Source organism: Seriola dumerili, unplaced genomic scaffold (assembly GCF_002260705.1).
Source record: "Seriola dumerili isolate Sdu_G_001 unplaced genomic scaffold, Sdu_1.0 BDQW01000052.1, whole genome shotgun sequence".
In the NCBI taxonomy this organism is placed as follows: domain Eukaryota; kingdom Metazoa; phylum Chordata; class Actinopteri; order Carangiformes; family Carangidae; genus Seriola; species Seriola dumerili.
The window spans coordinates 2460852-2488132 of record NW_019174307.1 but is presented as its reverse complement, the minus strand read 5'-3'; the positions used below and the strand labels follow the sequence as shown (position 1 = coordinate 2488132).

The 27281-nt window shown below is 39.5% G+C and overlaps 2 protein-coding genes across 3 annotated transcripts in view; both read right to left on the bottom strand.

Annotated features, from left to right (window-relative positions):
• LOC111218237 (calcitonin gene-related peptide type 1 receptor) overlaps positions 1-3423 on the bottom strand; it is a 29286-nt gene extending 25863 nt beyond the window's left edge. The window contains exon 1 of the mRNA XM_022740433.1: positions 3296-3423. The gene's annotated coding sequence lies outside the window, so the exon portion shown is untranslated. The remainder of the gene's footprint in view (positions 1-3295) is intronic.
• Positions 3424-5388: 1965 nt separating this feature from the next.
• LOC111218786 (tissue factor pathway inhibitor-like) overlaps positions 5389-27281 on the bottom strand; it is a 46755-nt gene continuing 24862 nt past the window's right edge. Inside the window, exons 2-7 of one of the 2 annotated variants that reach the window (XM_022741258.1) lie at positions 24891-25094; positions 11992-12168; positions 10693-10770; positions 8811-8870; positions 6049-6237; positions 5389-5812 (exon numbers count right to left, since the gene is read on the bottom strand). In XM_022741258.1, the coding sequence (XP_022596979.1) occupies positions 5745-5812; positions 6049-6237; positions 8811-8870; positions 10693-10770; positions 11992-12168; positions 24891-25094 (776 nt within the window). In that variant the 3' untranslated portion in view covers positions 5389-5744. The remainder of the gene's footprint in view (positions 5813-6048; positions 6238-8810; positions 8871-10692; positions 10771-11991; positions 12169-24890; positions 25095-27281) is intronic. The other variant, XM_022741259.1, reaches the window with a different exon arrangement.

The window sequence follows — 27281 nt, the reverse complement described above, 5'->3', positions numbered from 1 at the left end:
GCACAGCCTCTTTCCACTGTCCTCTATCCTCCACAAAGCCCTGCTGCTCACACTGCTCACACTCAGATGCAGCTTCTGGAGACGTGAACACATGAGGGGTGGCGTCAGGCACCTGGTGCACTGAAATTAAAAACTGGATGGGGAAAAAAAATACTGACCCTCCATAATGTATGAGCGGAAAAATTACCTCAAAAGGTCTCACATCCCCGAAACTGAATCCAGAACCTGCGGGGATCGCTGGGACCGGTGCATATGTACATCATTGTGCTTTTGTGTAATACGATAACCTCAGCCTGAGGTAAGCAGACAGGAAAAAACATATAATGCACACATGGGTTGTTGATTTCATAACACAATAAAGGTTGGACTTGAATGCATTTGGAGGACAGTACGAGATGGCGGAGGAATATGGAATTAGTTTAAATAAACGTGAGAGCGCTTGCTGTTGTGTCCACAACAGGACGGAGAACACAGCAATCAATAAGGAGCAGGGTGCAGGAGCCCAGTGTGCCGTGGTGATTTATGAGGGGTTAAGTTTCATCAGCATCGTCATTACTCTTGTCACTGTGAATCTGGTGGTCTTTGCACTCATCAGTGTGGGTTGCCAGGAAGGTAGTGCCTCACAATACCATCGGTTTAACACGCATACACTGGCATACAGTGTCGCCGCAGCCATGTTAATATGACAACAACTGCTCCTAAATAGAATGTAGAAAGAAAATCAGCCCTTTGCTGTTTGGCTGCAAAGAGGTTAAACCTAAAGCTACTGTATGACACCGTAACGGCGATGAGATTCTACTGGTGTAACCTTTTAAATGCTGTTGCATTAAGAGCAGACCTACCATACCATGGAGATAGCCAGGGCTTTGGGAGCTATGCCGCCAACACCTTTGTCTCACTCAATATAGCTGCTTGCTGGACTCAGGCAGTAAACCCTCAGCATGACAGCTTAGGGGGTTGAATGTGATGGGTTGCACGACAGTCCCGCTGCACAATCAGCTCATGTATTTAGTGTGGGTCCAGGCAGTTGGAAGATGTCCGAGCAAAACGGCCTCACAGACTCATTTGACGACGCTGCCAATTGGCAGCTTTGACGCGTTCGCTGACCAAAGTGTCCCGAGAGCTGACATGCATGGACGGTGAGGTAAGAATCCAGTTTTACCAGGCTGATTGTGGTATTTACGATCATTTGGACCCCTGTGTGCTATGATCAAGAGTTCACAAAACAATTTGCATTTATTTCCCGGAAACATTCAAAGTCAGTGTAGAGAGTGGAGTGACGTTCATGTAGCACAAGGAACATTAGAGCTGTGGTTACTAACTTGGGGGTCAGGAACAGGCCACAAGATAACATCTGAGGGTTACCATGACAAGATCAGCTTGAAAGGCCCTAAAAACCTCTAAGGCTGTGAACACAACATAATCTGTCAAAGTTACAACAGTTTCTAGGTGATGTCATGTCATGGCTTCTGTGCACCAATCAGTATCTAGTAACATTTGTAAGTAAGGTAAATGATGGTTGTGGGACAGCTTGCCTGTGTTGCCAGGCAACCATCAATCAAATCTGGTTATACCACTCCCACAAAGTTCTGACATCATGGATTATTAGTTTTTAAACTCCTACAAATGACACCTAAGGGTGTTTTTTTTTTCTTCCAAAACTGTGACTTTAATGGTTGTTTATTTAGTCGTAAATAAAAAAAAAATGCAGGGGCTTTAAACAGTCACATTTCGATGGGTTTTTTTTTTTTTCATTATTCAGTTTCTCCACAATTTTTCCTTCAAGTTGTTTTAGTTTCACAAACTTTACCATGTCTAGTTTCTGTTTTGAGCAGATATTGAGGAGGAAAATTGTCAAACTTTGTTAAGGTTAAGGTTTTAAACAAGTAGTTTAAAAATGGAAAACTCTTTGGTACAAAGTTTAAAGACACAGCACATAAAACCTGTTAATGTTTATTCTTTCTTTCTGTCTTTTTGTTTTGTTTTTACACAATCAGATCTATCGTCATCATTTCCTGTTCACCAATATGAAATTAAACTAGTCAAACATAATAGACTCTGTAAACACTTCACTTCATCACTGCAGAATCAATGAGAAATCCGCAGTAAAGCTTCATCAGAACTGTATCAAATCTGACAAGTTGACAGAACGAGTTCACTCATGTCCAGAGCCTCTGCTGTGATGATGTGCTTCAGCCTGGGAGTTACCTCTGCTCTGTCACCTCCCTTATAATGACTCCAGTGCGTCTTTCCTCTGCAAAGTATACAGCGAACCATCGTCATCATACCCTCCTCCTACACATCATCACCGCCACCACCACCACCATCATCATCATCATCATCGCCCCTTTCGTTTTCACCGTCCAGCCCACAAACTTCCAGCATGTCCAAATCTGCTGCTTATGTAACCATGCAGATGGTTTAGCAACCAGTGACCACCGCTTACATCAAAGCCTCGGCGCTGAATGGAGCTGAATCACTGCTGATTTCCAGCCCAATCAATCTGAAACAGCCTGAGTGCATTTCATACCTTCCTGTACTTTAGCGGCGATTATTCAGTCTATAGAATGAACGCCAAGTCTGGTAGACTCAGCAGTCCCTGGATGTATAGTCTACCGGCTGAGTGAGTCATGCATGCATGATCATATACAATCGATTATAATAACAGGCTAATTTGTGCGTTTAAAATGTCCTGCGTAATTCTACCCCCATCAAAAGGCTTTTACGCATTTCAATAAAGCGTGAACACACTGCAGGCTGAGTAACCCTCTGCACATCACTCGATCAGACCCGACACGTCGTGAGGAAACGCTCCGTAAAGCGGATAAAGGTGAGCCATTATCTCATGGGAACTGTTTATTAAATATGTGCCATCTAAATGATCATGCACCACAAACATTCATTTTCCTCCTGACAGCAGGACGATGCAGATTAACTGGACCCAGTTTACGGATGCTCACACTGCCGCTCAGACGTTTATAATGGATTGAGGACACAACAGAGTATTCTGCGGATGCACATTCCTCGGCTCAGTAATCCACACAGACACAGCTGAAATAAATGACCTCGACACACACGCACGCGCGCACACACACACACACTCAAACAAATAACGATGATGGACAAAATGCACCGTCAACTCTGAACTGCTTCTCTCCGACAATGCTGCAGCTCACATTGCCCAGAAAGCATGGCAGTAACACTACACAACACAACACACCACAGCGCATCGCACGCACACACACACACACACACACACTCAATTCACACTCACTCCCATGTCAGCGCGTCCTACCAGAGGATAAAGTCCAACAGCGGCGCGGGGGTTTGAACTGGAACAAAACTCTCAAGGCGATCCCCAAAGTGTCCTCAGTCGTCGGCTTCGGCGCGGAGCACCAAACACAGCAGACCTCCGCCGCTCAATGAGCGCAGCAGAAACGGCTGTCAAGTTGACGTTGGGAGGCAACCCACTACTTCCTGTTACATCACACTGTAGCCTACAGCTGAGGACCTGGGAGCTGAGGCCAGATCCACACAATGGTTTGCCACTCAACTCCCACACTCGGATACAGACTTGAGTACAGTTTGTATTGTTAAATGTGCTGCAGACTGCAAATCCAGTTTCCCTTCTCCTCAGGCAGGAGTCACTGCATGTTGAGCAGTGTCTTGCTCATGAGCACTTCAGGAGAGAAATTGTTTTGAAACATGCAGTTGCTGCCCAGCTGCTTGGACCATATAACTCATCCAACAATAGTTTATGAAGAAAGACAGCATCCCTGATCTCCCTGCAACATAAATAACAAATATAACACATATAATCGACATTAATCAATAAGACTTGCAATTATTTGTTTTCTAATTTTTTTTCTTTTTTTTAGGTCACTTTGAGCAGCAAGAACACAGCATTGACACATCACATTATAAGGTAGTAATGGTGGTGTTTGCAGTTACATATCCAGCAGACAAAGAGCAACATCAGCATTCATTTTTGAGCAGTATTTCTGTACACCTGATGTAAGTACAATATCCGTTCTCCTTTTAGCTCGTTTTGGTCCCCACCACCTCCCGAGGGAAATATCTGGCTCTTAAGCAGCTAAATGCTGGTTCCCCTGTAACTCAGTGCCTGACTGCTTGTTGGCTGCCGGTCAGCATCCCACACAATAAGCTGAAAGACGCTGAAATACTCAGTAGAGCTGAGGTTAGTAATGATTCTCTCTGGGTCTGACACTATTACACTGCATAAAGTCATTAGATCCATTGTTAATATAAGCAATATTGTGTAGTGCAGCTTCAATTTTACTGTTCCACTTGTGTTTTTTGTTACATTACCCGGCATGAAGATCGAAATGCTACTGCAATGCTTTCTCCACAGCAATTACATTCTGGTGGAGAAAGACTTTTTCATTCACTGGTCAAACAAACCTTAAGTGGTCGAATTTAAACATACTCCAAATCCAAAATACTGGACTTCAGTGATCCAAGAACCCTCTATATAAGTGGTTTTCAGTGTAACATTTAAACTACTTTTTACATTACTCCAGTAAAACTCCTCAATCCACCTCAGAAATAACAAGAACATTACAGTTACATTGACTTTAAATGTACCGGTTATTGCAATGGTAGAATCTTCATTTAAATCCACTGCAGCAACACAAACTAATCACATTGTCTCCCTCATGATTTGACCCTGCAGTCGTCCAGATGAGTTTTGAAAGAAACCGAATCAGGGTCATACATGCTTCACTTGTAAGGCCCATAATAAAAGTGGTATCTCAGATATTGCCTGTTTTCTTAGTTGTTTTACTGAAGCACTTTGTAATTGTTCAAAACAGAAGTCAGATGGGGAGTCATAAAAAATAAAACCTAGGGAAAGGAAGGCAGGCAACAGTGGAAATTTATTATCCAGTCCAGTTCTTTACAGCTGCAAAACAAGACTGTACAGAAAATACTGTTGAGGGCCAGTGCTAAAAATTTACCTTACACAACACTGCCCCCTTCTGTTTTTCCTTAACAACAACACCAGCAATAATGCAAGAGTGATTTATAAAACTGCATAACATTGATTAAAAAAGAAAAAAAAAATTCATGCTTGATTTGACAAGTATAAAGCAGTCATTACCTTGTTCATATTGATTTACAGCTGCAATGATATGGTCCTTGAGATTAATGTGTTTGCTTCAGAGCATTCTTGTCATTGATCCTGGAACAAGGGTTGTCCACCACTTTAATCTGCTAATGCTGTTTTCACCTTGATAAACAACAGTGAAGCTTTACCAAAATCATTGCAGACAAGCATCAGTTACTGTATATACACAGTCAATATGCAGTAGAGGCAGTAATTTTGCTGCTCAACAAAAATCATATTGTAATTTTGGTGTTTTTTTTTTTTTTTTTTTTAAAGTTACATTAAAAAGTTTATATCATTGTGCTCATAACAGAGATCCGAAGCTGTAAAAATTAAATGATATTTGTATACAAAAGAACACACATGCAAATCATGAATGTAGAGAGCCACTATATTGGATCAGCAAAACAAATACAGAATGTTTTTTGTCAATGAGATATTTGAAACTATGTGGATAATGATCCTGTCTCTACAAAGTTAATTCAGGTACACAATTAGTTGTTTTTACACATTAGTTGTTGCACTACAAAACAACAGTATGGGTTAAGCTAAGAATAAAATATGGACATAAATACAGGTGACTCCACAGCAGTGCAGGATGTAATGCAGGGCGAGGTGTTCACGCTGAGCGATGAACGATGTTGCCTATGTTTTTCCTCCTTATTCGGATCCTCTTCGTCACGTGACCTGCAGCAGAACAGAGCATTTTAATTTCATGATTTCCTTTGGACAGTTTTTCTTGAAGATGACAGATTACAAGTTATTTTTCACAAAGAGAAACCTACGATTTTCGAAAAATTATTACACTTGTACCAACTGTACATGAGCTTTCTACAGTTAAACAACCCTAAGTAATGAATCCTGTGTTTATTCCTAAAATGGAAACATGCTTTTTGGAAATGATCTGTTAAAAATAATCATACCATTTCTGCTCCTAATGCACTTTTTAATACACTGTTTGCGTGATGTGAAGTTGTTCTCGTTTCCCCCGCATCCGCTGTAGTGAAACATCTGGCATCTCTTGGTGTTGGGGTTGAATGCAAATCTCTTCTCTACACTGTGACATGTTCCCCTGTCCATAGGACTGCTGCAAACATCCTTAGGCTTCAACTCTGAAAATCATAGGAAGAGCCAGAGAATATCAAAGCTTTGAATTGGGGCTGCAACTAACAATTGTTCTGATTGTCGATCAGGACATAAAATTAGATATATCATCATCCTGTACATCTTCCTTTGAATTATATATCATGAGATATGTAGACAACTTTCCAGTAGACAACATCCATTCCAGTTTGACTAAAGGGTGAGGAGGAGGACAGAGGATGCATATGATGCTTGTTAGCACTTCATCAACATCTTCTTGGCTTAAACCTCCACATGAGCTCATACACACACAAATTAAGATTCTGTCTGACTGGACTTTGTCCAGTGTCTGCAGGCGCTCAGAATTAAATTGACAGATCTGAAAAGTAAGCGTTGTTGTAATGGCTCCCCATAGGCCTGTGTAACTTATCCTCTTTGATTTATTCAGTAACTTTCTTCATGATGAGAAACAGCCATACTCCAACTGTAGGAGAGCTTGTTAGCAACCATGAGTGGTCTTTCACACAAATGATGGACACTGATTTTCATAGGTAAACACTATGGATTCCTCATCATTACTTCATTTGTTGGGGTCACCTGGGGTCAATTAGAAAAGGAAATACACACCCAATGATAGACTTCTGTAATATAACTTCAGAAATAACAACCACAATGTTAACTGCAAAATCTCAGAGTGCTTAAAGGTCTCTATAGTATAAAGGCAGATGTCCATGTGTTGTTTGATTATAAAGCAGGTCTAGGTTCTATATTAACACTGTGAAAGTATCAAAGTGCTCAGTCCACAGAGAAATGCACACAGCCTGTATTCAGAAACTGAGCCTTAAAACGAGCTGTCAGGACTTCTGTGACTTTGTGATGTCCCAACAAAGAAGTCACAGCTGTCACAGCTCTGGGCCATGCCCCAGCCATGCCCCAAGCTCAAGCTTGTTACTAGAGCTCCATAGCGAAGCTGTTTTCTGGTTCTTAAAACCACAAATATGTCTTCTTATGGATCAACACTTCAAATAAAACACAGGAGAAGTGTAAAATATGGGACCTTTAAAAATCCAAAGTGTAGTGTGACTTTTATTTCTCTCCAAAACAAGTTAGATTTCACCTCAGCAAGTATAAAACTATATAGTAGAGAAGGTTTCAAAAGCAAAATGATTCTATAATAGTGGCACATGTAGATTATTACTTGCAACAGACAGTAGTAGTAGTAGTAGTAGTAGTAGTAGTATCATGGTAGTATTTATTTATGTTTTCAGGATTTTGGACCCAGAGCTGCTTTAGTGTAGGGTTAGATTTCATTGCTATTTACACAAAGGGTTCTACAGTACAGCTTCTCCCACTGTCACTAAGTGTAAATCATCATATAACCACAAGATGTCAGTCTTTGGTTTCACCATGGCAACATCTGCTTAGTAGACTGACATCACATTTCATACCAGTTCTATAAAGATGAATTTCCAGCTTTTTCGAATTTGAAATTCAGATACAAAATCTCAACTCAACAGTGAAACACATGATCACCTGATATTTACTACTGACATGGATCATTACCGAATATTATTTTCTAAATATGTGTAATTTAAGATCTGAATAATTCATTGTTAGTCTAAGGAGTTTTAATTTCATACCAGTATTGCTTCTTTTACATGCTGGAGATCTTGTCACAGAAATACACCAAATAAAAATTGATTGATAAGGAGACAGAATTACTGAGACCAACTCATCCTGAATCTTTCCCTCTTGATATTTTCTGACAAGAGTGAAATTGAATTTTTAAAATTATAAATCTTTGAGTGAGTGGAGGGAAGCAGGCCTCAGCTCTCCCACTGCAGCACAGGAGAGCCTTGGAACACGACAACCATGATGTATGTGCCCTCACTGCTAATACACAAAAAATTAGTAGGTGGGAATATGTGACAAATGGGCTGTGGGAAGGAGACACTGATGCACTTTGTTTCTGCCCATTGCCTTTCACGACAGAATCAATTTTGCGAGCTATCTACCATCTATGCACCACTGCACACTGACTTTTCTTTTTTTTTTTCTTCTCACAAAAAAAGTTATTGGCAGCACACACTGGTTTATTAGATGAACTGGATTCACTTACACTGAGGTTTAAGCATATTTCACAATTCAGCATGGACTGGTTGCTGCTCTTATGACAAGATAATCAATTTAATTATGCCTTACACCAGTTAATCTGTCTCATATTTCTGGTGCTCTGATTTCTATGATAAATTGTAATACACTACATCTACCGCTTCTGGCTTTTTGCCCTGCAATGGTTTAATTTCTGATGTTTTTAAGACTGAAAACAGTTTGTTCATCTCATGTTATTCATGTGAATTTGATTGAATTTGGCAATAACTACAGCCAGCTAGATATACTGAGGAAGTGTGTATCAGCCTCTGACTGACCTAAACTACTCACAAAGAACTTTTTTCAACCACGCAGAAGTGTCTTCACCTGAGGCTAAACCAACCCGAGTGAATCAGCCTCAGTTCTTACCCACTCATGTATTTGTCTCGACTTAATCTTGACCACCACTAAAAATACCCTTTGAACTACCTCTACAGTCATAATTTCTTACCTTTTATCTGCTGATTAGAGTCATTCAGATGCACTTGAAGTTCACTTACAAGCATTTCCCCTGAGAAACAAACACAACACATCAAGAGATCAGTCATTTAAAGAAGTACTTCAGCATTTTGAGTTAAAATTTATTCACTTTCTTTCCTTGATGGAGCTGAGAAAATCCATAGCCCTCTCATGTGAGTGAGTACAGAATAGGGATGCCATGATGTGGAAACCCTCTCAGTGGGTAATAAACTTGTGTGGTGTTACTGATTACACAAGACATTTTTACAAGAAAAGACGTGTTGGCTTGGAATATCTGTAGATGAGAGGTGTCATCTCCAGATGCTGCCAACTTCATCAGATAAAATTTGCATATTGTCTTATGAATGTTATCAGGTTCCCTTTTTGATATTTGGTTTAAATCTTCTTTTACTTTTTGCTTAGACACTAAATTCTCCACCACTGTCTTGTCAGTCAACTATCCATAGTGCAACTTAGTATGTACCTGGAGTCTAGAGCATTACAGACCTGAACCCATATTAAAAATCTGGGTGTAATCATGGATAGGGAGCTTAGTTTCAGTGACCACATCAAAGCTATAACTACATCTGCATTTTGGCATGGCAAAAATATAGCTATGGTCAGAGACCTTGTGTCTAATCAAGACTTAGAGAAAGTCATTCATGCCTTCATATCTTCCAGAGTTGATTATTGCAACGCTCTCCTCACTGGTTTACCAAATAAGAGCATTAGCCAGCTACAGCTTATTCAGAATGCTGCTGTTCAGCTTCTTACTCAAACTAAGAAAAGAGAGCATGTCAGTCCAGTTCTCAGGTCTTTGCTCTGGCTTCCAGGCAGATACAGAGTTGACTTCAAAGTTTCACTTATTGTCTATAAGTCACTAAACGGTCTGGGCCCTAAATATCTTTCTGAAGTGTTCGGTGTACACAAGCTCGATAGGTCTCTAAGATCTGCAAACTCAAACAAATCCACTCAAATTGTAACTGGCCTTAAAAAACTGCTCCATTCTCGTCCGTCTTCATTTAATCTTTTAATCTTGCACTTTAATAAGATATTATCTATTTTATAATCTCTGTTTTTATACTGTTATCCGATTGTGCTTTTTCTATGCTTCTTTTATTTCTGTTAAGCACATTGAATGACTTCTGTGTATGATAATGTCCTATACAAATAAATTTGCCTTGCCTCCTGTCATCATGTGATAAGGCTCCACCTGCACGGAGGAGACACTTGCAGTTTTAAACTGTAGCGTCTGACTAAGTATTGATAACTAGTATTTTACAATTTTGAGTGTTTTATTTGATAAACGTGGGTACTCCCGCTGACATTCAAAAATGAACCAAATGGGTTAAAAGTCTATTAAAAGTGAGCAAGTTATGTAATCGGTGTGGACCTGAATATGGTGTAACACCGGTACACGGACTACCGCAGCCAACCGAGTACAGAGCTGAAGTTGGGATGTGATTAGCTTAGTTTAGCATAAAGATAATAAGCAGGGGAAAACAGGCAGCTCACCTCTCTCCAAAGTTTAAAAACACATCTACAAACACGTATAAAGCTCTAATGAACTAAATGATCTATATTCTTGATGAATAACAGTTTATATATCTGTATACTTTTGTGTGGGCTGTAGCTGTTTAACTCTGCTTCCATAATGCTAAGCTAGGCTAATCGCCTCCCACTCCAGTTCAGACTTGACACACAGACAGATGTGAGCTGACATGAGACTTTTCATTTCACTCTCAAGACGAAAGAATAAGTGCATTTCCAAAAAATCAGTTAGTATTTTTCAGACAAGAGCAACAAGAAACAGATCACTAACCTAATATAGTTGAAGTACAATGAGAATTACAGTGAGGTACATTCAGTCTTACCAGTCAGCATGGTTGGCTGCACATCCATAAATTTCCTAGCAGGCTGTGTGTGGACTTCTGGTGCCTTAGTGGGTTTTACTATATGGACAAAAAAAAAATCAACATTTGAGAAGGAGTCTCGACATAACATGAAGCTAAAAACAATCGATTCTGAGCCAGGGTTTTGACACCATCTATATTTAGAATAAAATCTCATTAAATCCCAGTGATCAGTCATAATCAAAGTAAGTTAAATTTTTTTAGTATTAGTCTAGAAATGGTGTTGGTCTGCAAACAGATATCATCTACTAATGGAACCAGACAGAGTCAATCATAAACACAAACACAATAAAAAAAAAAATCACACAACATTTTCCAATTGATTTTCACTACAACATCGGATGTCAGCAGAATTGGTCACAGTCGAACGACTCGCTCGTTATTTTCTCTGACAATTTCAATATCTAAATGACTTCTAAGTTGTGTCTAAGTCTGGCATAATTGAGTGTGCTTTGGTGACTTTAAACGATTTAAATGCTAAATCAAGGTGGAATGTGATTTCATGGTCAGCTAAAATTCATCTGAAAGTTAATTTTCTGAGGTAAAACTATTTTGATTATGTTACCACTCTGAAATGAGTTTTCATTTGTTGTGCAGCAACTGTGATGTGTTGTGGCTGGGCTGTCTATGAACCCAGAGGTATACAAATGACACTCTGCACTGCATACTGCTGTGAGATAAGGGTGGGAAAGTAATTATTTCTGTTTAGTCAAATTAAAGAATTTACAATGACAAGCTGAAAATGGGATTAACTATAATTACAAATGTTGCGTCAGGTTGCTTCACATCGACCCCTTTTAAAAGGTGCTGTATGTAATTTTTCTCTCCCACCAAACGTAGTTTTGTGCTAGAAGCAGGTGGTGCTACAGCCATCACTGTATTTACAAGACTGGAGGTTATAATATGCCCTTATCAGTGTTACTTCTTCATCCTCTAATACTGAAACCAGGGCAGACTGGACTCACTATTGCACCACAGTATTACGAGACGGGCCGAGGCAAGCTGGTTAGCATGCTAATTTCAGTAGAAGAAAAGATGTGTATGAAAAAGAAGGAATGAGTTTTCCACCACTGGAGACAATAACGTTTGATGCTGAACTTGCAACTTTTCTTCTAGACTTTTCTTCTAGAACAGCTGAACACAAGAACCCTCTAGATTTTATATTTGAATTTGAACAGAACCTAACAATGTTACTGCCATGACAGCTTGGGCGTTTGCCAGTCTTTAGAGAAAAAGGAGAATACTTCAACCTGGGCCTACCTGGGTTCTGACATTTCGCCTGGCACTCCGCCATGCTCCTGAAGTTGTTGGCATTGCCAAAGCAGCCACCATAAAAGAAATGATTGCACTGCTGACTCTTGCTGTCAAAGAAGTAGCGTTTCACCAGTCCTCGACAGGGACCAGGAGCCTCTGGCAAATGACACGGACTCTTGTCCTCTAGAAAAGAAGAGGGGGAAAAATATATAAGAAACCAAGAAAAGAATCAATTAATTACTGAGTATGTTGCTAAAAAAATAATAGTAAATGTGTGTTTCTTTACAGTGCATTACAGTCAGCAGTTTTTCCTCCATATTCAACTTTGGTCCGAAATACAAAATGTATGACTTTCATTCCTCAGTTATTTAACAAAAAAAATTCAGCTTTCTTTCATGGTGGGTTTGTTTGACCAAGACAGAGAGACTGAGTCAAACAGAAGCACCAAACAGGCTTCTACAGTCTACATTATTTAGCATCATCTTCAGTTTTTTTTGCATTGAACTGTTACTTTTCTGTTTACTCTCATAGTTCTTATTCTCTCTTACTTTGTTCTTACTGTCGTTCTGACCACAGAGCTCCAATGACTGTGAAATCAACTTCCCTTAAGTCTGTGAAACTTCCCTTAAAAAACTAAAATGAAATCAAAATACAAGAAAAACATGATGTACTTCCCTGCCTCAGTTGAAATTTCACTTTTGCAATGAAGGCGTCTAAATTGTGCTTTTTAAAATATGGAATATATTGCAACAAAGCCAGTGGTAGTTTTTTGCTCACATACAGTATGTATGATGCAAGGCCTTGAGCATTGAATGACACATTTGAAAGAGAACACTGAGTACGATTCAGTCCAATGAAACGTGTTGAAAATAAAAACAAAGGCAGGGAAGACATACCTACTCCAAGCCTGTACAGCATGAGGTGCAATAAAGGAACTGCAGGACATCACCCTTGCAATCACTGTCCATTCAATCACAGCTAGCTCAGTTCCCGCCTCCCCAGAGATTACATGACATTTCCACTCCAGTCAGGTTCTCAGATTCAGCCCCCCCCCCCGCCCCAGTCTTCCTCTGCAAACTGATAAGTCACTACTTGCACCAAGAACGTCCTTATGTTGCCTTGTCCCTAGTGAACCATATCTCCTCCTCTGCCATGTCTATGCTTTTCTTTCCTGTCATATCTTCTCTACCTGTTACATCAACTCCCACTCCCTCTGTTTCACTTCTCAGCAGTTATCGTATATTTTATCACCCTTGGGTCTTGGAGCACTGGGATCTGGCCCTGGTGGTTGTTGGCGACAGTTTGATGCTCATCTAAATCCTGCAACTTTCACTGTAAGATTCTGTTTGTCTAGCTTTAATCCAACCTTTGAGCTATGAAAGTAAATACATTTTAAAAGTTATTTGTACTTCAGATCTCAGAATGCAATTTGTACATTGTATTTTCTTTAATCAGAGATTTGTTACTTTAAACAGCATCACCTTCTACAGTGCAGAGCACCCCGACTGCAAAAGCAGCAGAGTTGTTGTGGAGGGTTTTGTGGAACCCTGCTGTTCATTTGAATAAGCTGTCACAAAACCCCAAAAAATTTACAAGCTAGCGACTGGCTCATGCTTGACTTGAGTCTGTAATACAATCACAACAATGGTATGAAATGCATCACTTCCAGTGGACTGGCTCTGTTTTGGACAGACTTCATTTGGCATTGTCAACTAACACAGGTGCAACCTGACAAGCTGTTACGAGCTTATCAACATTTTTCAACAGCAGAGTTGAGAGTGTGTGTCCAATTATTGCATGTGTACTGGGTTGAATGGTTCACACACCGATGGATGATTTACATTGTGTATAAAACTCCAGATACTAAAGAGTTCTTTTTTCGTGATTACATAAATGAGACATCTTCACATTTAAAATAACAACAACGATGCATTTCTCTTTGTAAATGTTTAGTCCAAAAGTTGTTGAGGCAGTGAAATGAAAACCTCACTGAGCCGCCAGTGGATTAGTCAGTACAAACCCATGCTGTGAACCAACGCTTTGATCAAACCCACAAAACTTTATTTTAAATTCTAATGGAGATCCAAAGTTTCCAAAAATAACAAATATGCAAGGCTGTATTTTGGGGTGCTGTTTCTAAAATGATGCACAGTGCAAAAAGAAAAATTTCATTTCATGGACTGATGCATGTGAAGTCTGAGGTTTTGAATTGTATTTCAATTTCAATGGAGGGCTGAAGCAAAATGATGCATACGATATTGTCAGGTTGTACTAATATTATTTTAGCAACCTTAAATCTACTTATACATGGATAAATATGAATTTAGAGATTGCATAAAATATTTTAATTAATTTATTAATTATTATTATTTTTACATTTGGACATATAATTCTATATCTGTCCACTACACTATTATGTTATGTACTCATTCTTACATTGAATCTGAGTCTTCAAGTGTAACATCACAGATGACATTCAATAGAAATAATACAAATATAGCCATTGTTAGCAATGTTAACCAGTATGTTCATTAATAATGATTAATAAAGGTCTGATATTCTGATATTCCAAACAAAATAAAATAAAGACTTAATAGTATAATAGTAGTATAATCCAAGTTTAGTATGCATATTACTGATTTTGCGTGCTTCGTAGGTAAATCACAAATCAAAGCTGGCTGTCTCATCTAATGATAAGAAGAAAGGTCATATCTTTCACATAGAATTTAATTATGGAATAATTGGCCCAAAGTTACGTGTATGAGCTAAATGAACAGTTCCTTCTGAAACAGCTCCAGAGGGTTTTGGCTGTTCTTGAAAGAGAACCTCAATATTCAGCAAAACAGACTTGAAAACAGCTGATTTTTGGTTTGTTAACGAAGTAAGTATACATAGCTGATTTAACAAAGCAAACAATGTAATGTTGAAGAAATATGTTGACGTAAAACGATTAATTGTCATTTTTATGAGGAATGAGAAACAAATGAGAAAAAATATGCTAACTGGTGAGCTTCAGTGGTGCTGGTAGGTGGATTAGCCAGACTAGCTGTTTCCAAGTTTCCAGTACTTGTGCTAAGTTAAAGGTAGAGTAAGAGATTCTGGAGAAGACTATTGATATTTCCACGTAACAGCAAAAGAAATACACCTCCCATCAGCACCCCCCCCCACCAGGCATTGCCAAGGCAACAACACAATGGCAAAAAATCCAGAGTGTCTTATATGACGTGGAAGTTGATGCTGTTTGTCATAGTTGAAGCAAAAGAAAATCTTATAACATGTAAATATCTGCTGGTTATTCCTCAGTCTCGGCTGGTGTCTGAAGGTGACTGGGCCTTTGCTGTTAGAGCCCCCAAACTGTGGAACAGTCTACCTATCGAGATCAGACAGGCTACATCATTAGTGTCTTTTAAAACTCTTTAAAACTTTGAAACATTGTTTTATCAGAAAGCTTGTGAACTTGTGTTTTTAGGTCTTTGTGACTACAAAACCCTTCACACTGTGTCTGGACAAATATCATGATACAGAGCAGACAGCGAGACAGCAAACAGCAGGTATACTTGCAGCTGCAAAGCTAACCCGAAGAAACAAAGCTTTCAACTCTCAGAGGTCTCTCCATCATAGTCAGACTGGCCATCGGACTGCCAAAACAGCCATAAAGTTGTTGAAATTTTTACCTGCCCTGTGAGTCTCTGTTGTAGCCTTCTCAGCCCTCCCTGTGTGCCTGTCAATCGGGGCGCTGACCAGTCCCAGCAAATAAGCCCTGGGCTAAATTCCTTTCCCAATCCAGTTGTGGAGATACACCGCTGCCATGCCTTCACCAGAGCACATTCCTTAACATTGCCGGTGGTCTATTGTCTGCAGTCCCAATCAGTCCCATTCAGAACCCCACTAGGTCTGGCAGTGACAGAAGGGTAGACTACTCCTTCTCCCTCCCCTAGTAATCCTTAAATTGGCACTATCCATTAGCATGTGCCAGATTTACCGTCTTTCGCTCCCCACTGCCCCCTTTGCCTCATCACTCCTCTTCTCTTGGCTGAACTCGTGCTGTGTTACTCAGTCCAAGCCACTTTGTTTATTTCCCATTTACAGAGCCAGGGCTGTGTAGGAAGACCGGATTTTTTTTCAGCACATACACAGAACAGACAGACAGTGGACCATGAGGAGATATTAACTGAACTTGACTAAAAGTGTATTAGATTAGAATCACTTACTCCACCTTTAAGTTCACAAGCAGCTGGCTGCAGTCTTACATTTACCAGACTGGTATGAGAGTCATAAAAGTCAAAGAAATTAATAAGCACACTTTTTCTTCTATAAGACATTCAGCCATCGTAGGTTTACAACAAGATAGTGGGTATTAGCTGACCAGACTGTGTGATTTGCTGGTTAACAAGCTGACAAAACAAAATCAGTCACACTTGCAGGAGGCCAAATTAAAAATCTGTAGAGACGTTTGACTTGTGTAAAAATAAATGCTGCTAAGTGTCTGCACCTACTGTGTCCCAGCAGCCGAGGACTTCTGAGATAAAAGGATGTCTTGCACCAGTTCCACACTCTCTGTTTGTTTTATCTCTTAAGTCCTTTTATAAGCACACTTCACTGAGGGCTGGCCATGATTAAAATGCTATCATTGTAACATCTAAATACATTTTACGGGGTGACTTTGGCTTAAAAGCATGGGGAAGGAGACGTGTCAAAGGGTAGTCTAGCACACTCTCTTGAGCAATGCAGTGATGAATTATTCAGAAACAAAATAAATTCTCTATTAAAGCTGTGAAGGTGGAATAGGTGATTTGTGTTTTGAGGAGAATTATCGGTCAGACTCTTTTTTTTTTTTTTTTTTTCAAGTGCTGGGTGTGAATCAAACAGTCCACCATTCCAGAGGGTTTTGGCTGCTCTCCAAAGAGAACCTCAGTATTTCAGCAAAACAGACTTCAACCTTTCAGATGGCTGCAGAGGATTTTTAGAGATAGTCTGGTTTGTGAATGAAAAAAATATATTTTCATGTTGGCTTTCATATTTCCTCCACTTTCAGTGTCATACCCAGAAAGATGAGAACGATGAGATTTTAGGACATTGCACAATGAATCTATTGAATACAAACAATGTTTAGACTACACTTTGTATCACCCCATGCCTCCCTTATCTCTGCACAGCTGCTTTCCTCACTGCTTAGTTCTTCCTTCAATTTTCTCCAATATATTTCAACATATTTTGAAAAGTCTTTGTTACTCCGCCTTTATATCTGCTGACACAGTCTTGGTGAGGCCTTCTTTGGACAATAAAAAGAAAAGACAACTGAACTCTACTGGAGTAGAAATTTAAACCGAATAAATTAACTCAGGCACAAAAACAACAGTGGCCACTGGATGGAGACAGATGTAATCCAATCCTACAGAAAGACTCTGACCTCAGCAGCAATGTCAGCCAATCCATGTTCCAAACAATTACTATTGCGATGTTACTGTTTGCGTATTGTAAAGTGCTACATAAATCTAGTTTGTGGGAAGCACCAACGTCACAGGGAGTTAAAGGTCTATGTTTGAAGGCTGAGCTCTTAGGAGGGGAATGTGTGTGTTACCTCAGCAGAGAAATTAGATGTCAGAAATCATCTGTATGAATGGCAAAGGCTGAATTACTTTTTGAGATTATACTCATCTGTAATAGGGCTGCGACTAACAATCATTCTCTAGATTAGTCCGTTGACAATATGGTCAATAATATATCATGCTAGATTAAATGAAGATGACAATTTCCTGAAGGTTTTTTTGTCCAGTTAATAGCCCAAAACCATCACATTATGCAAATATTTGCATATTAATATTTATATTATTTATATATATTATATAATATTTTTACATTACAGATTTTCTTGACCCGTTTCTACCACATCCAGCAACATCATATCGTTTCTGCCGTTAGTTTGTCTACCAATTTTCCTTTGCTTACTTTTTTTTAACCATTGTCTGTGCTCACTGACTGAGCATAAGCCCTGAGCCAAGGACAAAAAAAGTTCATCTGTCACAGAGAAACACTGCGTTTGTGTCTCTGACCTCTTCAAGCAGAGCTATAAAAGGGAAACCAGACCAAAGGAAGAGTTTAGGGCATAATAGCTATGACTCATTGTGGTTTCAGTAAAACATTGGGGCTAGAAAGTGAAAGCCTTTGCTAAGCTGCAGAGACAAAAAAAAAAAGTATCTCAGACAGTAAGCCAGAATGTTCCTACTACTGGTTTGTGACCTTTACAAGAACAGTCTTGTTAAGCTGTCCACGGCTGCTGTGTTATCACTTGTGAGAAACGTGAGAAGACACAGCTAACTGATAATGATAATCGGGGTAATTTAAATAAGACCGTATCATTTAGCATTTTTCGTCGTGGTTACTGTTGTCTGCTGCACAGGATGGATAAAATGACATACAGTGCACCAAAACACATTAACCCGTGAGATCTGCTTTCTGTAAGATAGAAGTGTGGTGACATTTTCAAATGTCTGGAGCTGTTAAATACAATCCCTCCTGGAAAAGTGTTGCAACACTGAAGCATAGAGTTAAGGTTAAGATTTCATGAGTGTATTCCTACAAACATTTAACATCATAGTGTACAAGTAAGGTTAGAGACAGTCAAACATGGACATGCTACAGCACACTAAAAACTATACATGGGTGGTGTTGATCAGTGAAAATTAGACTGCTGTTAATTTAGTTTCATTTTAAATTAATTTACAAATGCATTAGACTTAATAAGCCAGATAGGATCAATATCACATTAATTCAGCTGCAGGCTACCTAATTTTATTAGGAATTAATGGCACCATTTGTTTGCAGTGATCACACTCATGCCTGTTGTTTGTAAAATATAGCTGTGTGCCTATTCCATACTGCATACTGATTATATGAACTACAAACTAATCTTTGTACTATCCTGTTTCTGCAGCACAGTCTTCCCCCTTTCTTTTTTTCCATAAGCACTGCAGCTTTAAGGTTGGAAAAAAATCATCTTATTCCACACTATTTGACTGTGTCATCACATATATTGCAGCTGTAACTTAAAGGTCTATGACATTTACCCTGAATAACATATTCCCTGGACTTTGTGGTTTTATGGCTGCACCATTAATTCAAATGTAAAATATTCTAGATGTGCTGTGCAAAATTTCCTCACTTTTCAGCCTGACATATTTGGTATCTTTGGAAACTTTTACAGCATGACTGTGTAGTGACCCATCAGTTGGGTAAGTGAGTACTTTATACTTTACACTAACAAGCAACAATACAATATGCAGTTTTAGAAATGCATGAAACTTTACAAAAAGAAAAAAAGATTTAAAACTTTTCTTTTTCTTTTTTCTAAATCTTCCTGTTCCCATCTGCAATTATACTTTATTATTTTTTTGCAGTTTTGAGCAGCTCCTCCATCTCCTTTGAATATGACATTCAGTGTCCATCAAGAATGCACTCAGTAATCAACACATGAATGCATGAATTCATACTGATTGTTTATCCTACAGTTAAAGTGTAAGTACACCCACAAATTATGCAAGAACTATCTCTCCCAGTATATTTAAAAAATGCAACAAAGGAACAGGGCAAACTACTATATGAGACACACAGTGTCTGGGAGTATGGGGACACTGCTGCTTACCTACAGTGGTTGTAAACTGAGATACTCAGCCAGGAGCAGCTATTCTTTGGCTCTCTGTGTCGCTGCTGGAAAGACAGGGCGTCTGGTGGAGTCACTAGAAGCACATATTTGGCCCTTTGGGAGTATTTCTGTTTGGATACCTGTGTTGTGGCTGGGTTAGCATCTTTCCTAAGATCCTCTCTGCCAGTTTATCACGGTTAAGTTAACATGCTGTTCTCAGACCCGAAATATCTCATTCTGAATATGGCACAGTCATCTACAGCCCCATGTGCTGTGTTTACTTTCACAGAAGAGAAATATAGTAACTATCTGGTCTCTCTGCAGGTGCCTGTAACAGCAGCTATGTACTGTCATTTGGGCAGTCACTTATGAAAATGTTAAATTCAACTCACTTTCAGAAATGTTTTGATATTAACTACCCTGAAAACTGTTTTTATATTTTTTAGAAAACACCTGGTCAGCTTTGGTGTGGTAATTGCTAACACAGTTGGTAGTAACAAACATTATACACCTCAAAGTTCCCCCATAATTTTTCCAGTGTGAACTACATTGTAAAAAGCTGTTTTGAGTGAGTACTTAGAATGCAATTGAGGGGGGCATTTTATTCCTTTCCATTGTAGTTTTGACTTTGGCTATTAAACCAAAGTCACCACCCAGCACAGGAGAAATAGATACGCTCATGGAAGTGTGATTCAATTTAGATAAAAGCAACCACTAGGTGTCATGCTATACAGTAACATGCATTTTTTTGTTCAACCAAACGCCAATAAAAATAGTTGTTAAAGTGTCCTTTAAATGCCATGCCAAGTTTTATTGCTGTGTTTAATGAAATGTCATTTTCTTTACGATCAAAAAGCAGCAAGTTTCTTACACATGAGTGAGACTTTGCAGACAGACCAACTTTAACCGCTGACACCGTGCTAACATGTCAACTTCACATTTCTGTCCAAGCAGTTTTATTAAATGTCAACTTTGGATCAGCTGGAGCTGAAGACGCAGCACCTCCAGATTTGTCTTTACAGTGCAGATTTTTTTGCGTGATGACAGAGGAATGTACATTAAATGTGTATATAAGGCGATGCCTGCAGGATGTTAAGTCAGTCATGATCCTCATGTCTGATTGTTTAATGCATCCTGTGATATGCAATAAGAAAGTGAAGGTTACTGCCAGTGGGCAAAACTTTGTCACACCACAGAATAACACGCCATCTAAATACTTTGACAGATGTTTTATTGCCATGCATGCAAGGGCATACTTCATGTTAAGCACACAAGCTTGAGTATTAAAAATGGAGTAAGTGATTCTAATCTAATACACATGCAAACATCTCCTCATGGTCCGCTAGCTTCCTGTTCATGTGCATATACTAAATGCATTTTCACAAAGAGGAGATGGCTGAGGAATAGCCAAAGCAGAGAAGGTTAGAAGAACAAAAATTGAAAAAGAGGTGGTACAATCAGGCAAGGGCGAAGAGCCCCGTTCCAATGGTGGAGACTGCACGGTCAGACTGCCAAAGAAATTCAGTCCAGGGAAACTGTCTCATCCTCTCTGCATGTGAGCTTTGCAGCAGGAACTGTAGCCACTGTTTGCTAAAACAAAATAAAATCACCAATTTGCTAGCACAGTGGATTTATTTGGTGAGGTGTAGAATTTGAAACGCTATGCCCGGTAACATTAACTAACTTGTTTGCTTAGCAGCAAACCTGTCCTCTCTTCTGTCAATGTAGTTTTGTAAAAACAATTTAAACTCTCGCTAGTTTTTACTAAATTGCGTTTGGGATGTTTGCTTACATGTCATTTGTTTGATGACATTTTATATTACAAGGTTTGTTGAGAAAGAGTATCCACCTTCCACATCATATAAGACACTGTGGATTCCGCCATTGTGTCGTTGCCTTGGCAATGCAGGCCCATTAATTTGAGAGGCAGAGCTTCTGGCGGCGCACTGCAGGGAGGGGTGTATTTATTTTACTGTCTTGCTCCAGTATCACTTACATCGCCTTTAAAGGTGTGTCGTTTGCCACAGACAGCATTATATTCATACGTAACGTGTTCCATTACCATTCTCAAGTTTCTTTTTGTGGGCATGCAGTGTTTTTCACACAAGTATCTCAGCAATCTCCCACTCACCTGAAGAGCTTTTGAACCAAGACAGTTGGTTTTACTGTGGATAAACTGAACTCCCAGGTGTGAAAGATCTAATTGTTTAAACTTTGGTTGCTTTTCAAGAGCAGCAGTTTTATGATACATAACTGAGATCCCACTTAACACAATGACGCATTTTATTCCTGCACTGTCAAGACCTCACTCATCCGGAAGCAGGTTTCACCAAGCAAAGATCATTGAATCCTTCTCTTAGTCATTTTCAAGCACACGCAGTTTACAGTGACATTTATCCTTCTGCTTTGTCATCTCCTCAGGTGCTCTGCCACTGAAATAAAATATCAAATTCAATGCTGTGTGTCACATGCAGTGTAATTTCGCATTTTTGTGTGTATATCCTTTTACTACAGTCATGCCACACCACAAACAGAGAAAGGTTTCCACATAACATGTTTGAACTTGTGGCATTCAGCTCTGTTCTACATGAAGGAGAAGGGATTATGATGATGATGATGATCGCTGAGTAAATCTTTCCATTTAACAACAACGTGGAATGAAAATGTCGTGTGTTCATATCTCTGCCCCTCTTATAATCTACTCATCTCTGACAGTCGTCTTTGATTCTGAGTAACTAACATCAGCGTTTTGTAATATAACAAAGTGAAAAACATAAATATCACCAACGTAACTAATTTACAGAAGCATATTCCAGTTGCAATCCAAACTATGTGTGGCAGGGATGTTAACTACAGTGTTTTCGGGTGCTGTGAGAGAAAATAAACAGAATCCCTGCAAATGTCTACATGTTTTCATCTGCATTTGGAACTCATCACTTACCTGGGAACACTGCCACACAGAAGCTATTCTCCCCGCCCATCCAGAATCCGGTGGGGAAAACTATTTTTAGCTACGTTTTTCATTTCACTCTAATTGCACCAAAAAAAAAAAAACATCCCCCAATCAGAACCTTTTACAGCAAGTCTTAGTTGAATGCTCACACTTTCCTGCATTATTCAAGCAGCACAAACAGATTCATAGACACAGATTAATACTGACAAACACACAGTACACATGCACACAAACACTACTGATGTAAACACAGGCAACCATCCATGCATTATGTTAATTATGTATACTTCACTTTTTGATACACCCTCCTCCCTCCTTAGTGTTATGTTTGCATACTTGGCTAATGAATTATTTTCCAATGATAACTTTTATCTAATCTAACTACATAATAAAACATTATATTGGCTGTACTGAAGTGATTGCCACCTGTTTGCTGAAGGTGACCACATTCTGATATGGGCGGACTCCTCTCACCTTACGTTTAAAACTTCTTATCTGCATAATTGGAATTTCATTGCCACACTTGGAGGCATGATATGCTGTGCAGGGTCACACAGGGATCCATCCTAGGACCTCTACTTTTCAACTTCTATATGCTTCACCTTGACTACATTATTAGCAAAAATTTGCTTTAAGTTATGCAGATGACACACAGCTTCTTATCTCACTATTCCACAATGATTTGTAATCAACAGTTTGGATGAAATGAACGACTGGATGGTTGTAAATGTCCAACAGCTGAATAAGGAGAAAACTGAGCTTCTGGGTGTGGGTGCTAAAGCTCGTAGGCAGCTGGTCTGTGAGTACTTGCAGTCATGGTTATTAAAAACAAGCAAATAAATGGCATACTTAGGCATACTTATGATTGGTGAACTTAGTTTCTGGACTCATATCACAATAGCATCACTTCAGTCACCTTTTACCAGTTAAGAAATGTCTAAGTTCTAACTGGGAAGAGAAAAACATCAGACCACATTACTTTGGTCTTCAAACAGCTCTTTAGCATGTATACATGCCTGTATGCATACATGGAGGTACTTTTCTCATATTTGTGTACATGTGTGTGTATGCTCATATTTTAGCATTTAAAGCACTCTGACTGCTTTTCTATGAAATGGCGATGTACAAATAAAGGTTGAAATAAACTGAGATGAATATTTTTGCTGCACTAGAATTCCAAGCCTGACTTGCATAGCAACAGTGACCAAGGAGGGCTTGGCAAACTGTAACTGTGTCCCAATTCAGGGGCCGCATCCTTCAGGCCATGAAGGCCGAACCAAAATGAGTCCGAAAACGGTCTCACCTCTCGCTGCTCCTGTCGTCTACCAACCTTGAAAACATGCAACTTTCTTTTTACTAAAACTTGGGGTTTTAAGGCCCTTGTTGTCTTTTTTTTTTTAATAGTCGTACCATTAGCTGTTCAACTGAGCTGAAACCCTATACTTACATTTAAAATTGTAATATTCAGGGTCTCTGACGGTGTTATTTATTGTCATATAAACTTAATATCATTTTATACAATTTGAAGGAGCCTTCGAAATGGGATGCAATCAGTCTTCAAATGCAGCCTCCGAAGAATGCAGCCCCTGAATTGGGACTGCAGTGAGTGATCCTATTGTCACATGTCAACAGGAAACATGGCTGTAGATGGACACACAGTGGTAGTGTTGGCCTCTGTATAGGACATTTTCTATATTTAACCACAAGGTCACCATACCTCTCAAGCTGGCCATGTGACCATCTTGTGGTTGCTGTGTTTTGATAAAGTATTTCATTTAAAATGATGGATAATACAAGGTGAGTTTAAGAACATTTAAAATCAATTTTCAGTCTAATGGCCCACCCTCTGACATGAGAACTGGGAAATCTTATTGCTCAGTTATTAAATATATCAATTCAACTTATCATCAATTTAGTATGTGTAACACATAAATTATACAGTACTGACTGCCTCTCTTAAAAGTGGCCTTTTTTTTTGTTTACCAGATGCCTTGAGGAAAGCTGTTGAGAATTAATGTTCTGGCAATGTTCCATTCCAGCCGCATACCAACAAAATGACTTTGTAATAGGATTTTATGCCCAAGGTGGCAATAAAGTCTAATGAGGAACAGTCCTTAAAAACAAAACTGATCCTTTGCTAACAACATCATAACAATGCAAAGCTATAATAAATCTTTGTTTTGTGTAATGTGAGAATAAATAATTCTTTTGTATCCCTTTGTATCAGTGATGTTGGTGTCTGCGTTCACTGTTGCTGTAACTTTAAGATAGTTATATTTGTGAATCTGTGAAAACATCTGTCAGACTCACCTGAGACAATGCACATTTCCTCACATGATTCCAAGGTCTCGAAGTTGTTTTCGTTTCCCCCACAGCCTCCATACTCAAACAGCTCACAGAGCCCCGTGTCGATATTGAAGAAGAATCTATCCTTAATGGCCTTGCAAGGCCCTGGCTCGTCCTTTAGGGCGCACAACTCATTGAAGATGAAGAGCTCGGGCTGTGCTCCATCTGCTGAGGTGGGATGGAAAGACAACTTTTAGTACTCTGCTTCCTGTGGCGCTCTATGCTGAGAAATTTTCTTTTTTACTGGTCGGGGAAGAAATTAGGTCATAGCATCAAACTCTAACCTCAGGCTTTAAGATAAGGTAAAGTTGCATGCCAGTATAATTTCCCAAATACTTCAGTATAAGTGGTTTGACAGCTTACTGTCTTTACGCTGGGTTGCAGCGGGAGGCTGTGTGGAGGATGGTTAACCACAGAGAATGATGAGTTGTGTGACATGACTGATGAATAATTAAAAATGTGCAAACGTCATAAAAGTCAGAAATGCCACTCACATACTATTTTTTTTATATTTAATAAAATACACCTTCTGGTTTTGGCACAGGCCTACAGGTGTTTTCTTGTTCTTTTTTTGCACTTACACTGAGAGTAAGAAAAACCAGGGACCACCCAAATCCCTCCAGTACATAAAAGCAAATGCAGGCAGGTGGCAGCTGGCAGGAGAAAAAGTGAGCGAAAGCTGTGGCATTTCACAGCAGCACACGGCAGTAGTTTCCACTGCAACACATCAAGCAGACTGAGAGAATAATCTACCCTTTTGTAGGCGAGCATGTTTGATAACTAAGAGTATGGCATATATTGTGTTGGACAGGGACTGAGGTCACATTATTCATAACTGTCAAGATCAGATACTGTTGTGAACAGTTAACTCTGCACAGACATACTTCCTTGCATTCATTATCATTCATGAAGGCTGGGTCTGTCAGAGCCAGGAAAGAGGTGACATGAAACCCTCTGAGCTCGACTAACCGCTGTTGTCAATGTTAATTCACTATCTCAGTGTGCTGCTGGGAAATGGCTGTCTCTGCCCCTCATCCCTGCTGTTTTTAGGTCAGGTCTCTGTTATGTCTGGCTGTAGCGATGCAGTTACTTCAAAAACCCACTGAGAAGAGAGGGATGTCTGTCCAAAGCGATTTGCAGATGACCAAAGCTTAAGTGACAGTGTTTTTTAAAAAGCCTCTCTGCATCGCATATGTTAATATTTAATAACCTGAATGCTGTTACATCATCTCCCATTTGAAGCTCTACTTTTTCTCATACATTTGTCATCTATGGATTTCATTTTCTTGTTATGTGAGCAGTTAGTATCTAGCGTTGTGTGTGTCATGTTTTGATACAGTTAAGACCAAGACCAAAAAGCAAAATCCTCCAGTGAACTGTGATCATGTAACTTACCCCCTACACAAAGTAAAAAACGCAATATGTTAGCGTACTACATAACAAGTTTAAGCTAGCAACTGAACTCTTGAACATAGTTTGACAGAAAGGCTAAAGCATGATGTGGCTTGTGTTGGAACGTAGGGATACAGAAACTTAGTCGCAAATGTTCCACATATTGACTCTGGAGGGCTAACATGTCAACCAATAACTATTAACTCAGATTTAATTAAAATACTGCATATTACTGCTGTATAATTCACAATGTTACACATATTACTGCTGTATAACTGACTCATCAGCCAACATATCCACCAATACCTATATACAGTCTCTGCATGAAGCTATTATGGCCTTGCCAATTTATCCGTCAAGCTCTAGCACTTTGTGTCTAGTGTCTATCATTCAGCTTATACTGCAGGTAGTTTAATCATCATCCAATTCTTTTTTTTTTCCCTGGCCAGCATGGAAAACAAACATTAAATTCCCTTTCCTGTTAGGTACAAAGTTCCATCAAAACATAGCATCTAATGGGAACCACCCTGCCCTGTCCTATCAGCACAGCAGTCAACAAACAGTCCCTCTGCCAGACAAGGTAATGAGGGCAGCGGCTCACCACTACACCTCACCCTCCTGCTTCACCCATCCAATTCTAATTTATAACCAGGGATTGGGGGACACAAATCAAATACTCCCAATCTCCTTCCCTCCATCCGACCTGTGGTATTGCTACTGTTGTGGGAGGTGACCTGAGGGCAGCGGAGGCTTCTCTGCAGAGCCTTGTGGTGTTTTTTATTTACATTCTTCTTGTTGTGGCTGATAAGCAGTAAGAGACTGGGTCATCTAGCAGGGGGGGGGGGTGATATGGGTCTCTGTCAGGTACCCAGTCCTATTTTGGCAATGTAAAAACACCTCACTGCCAGTGGTGTATCAGAGAAATCTGGGCCTTGTGCTCATGTAGCCTCGGTGGGCCCGCTT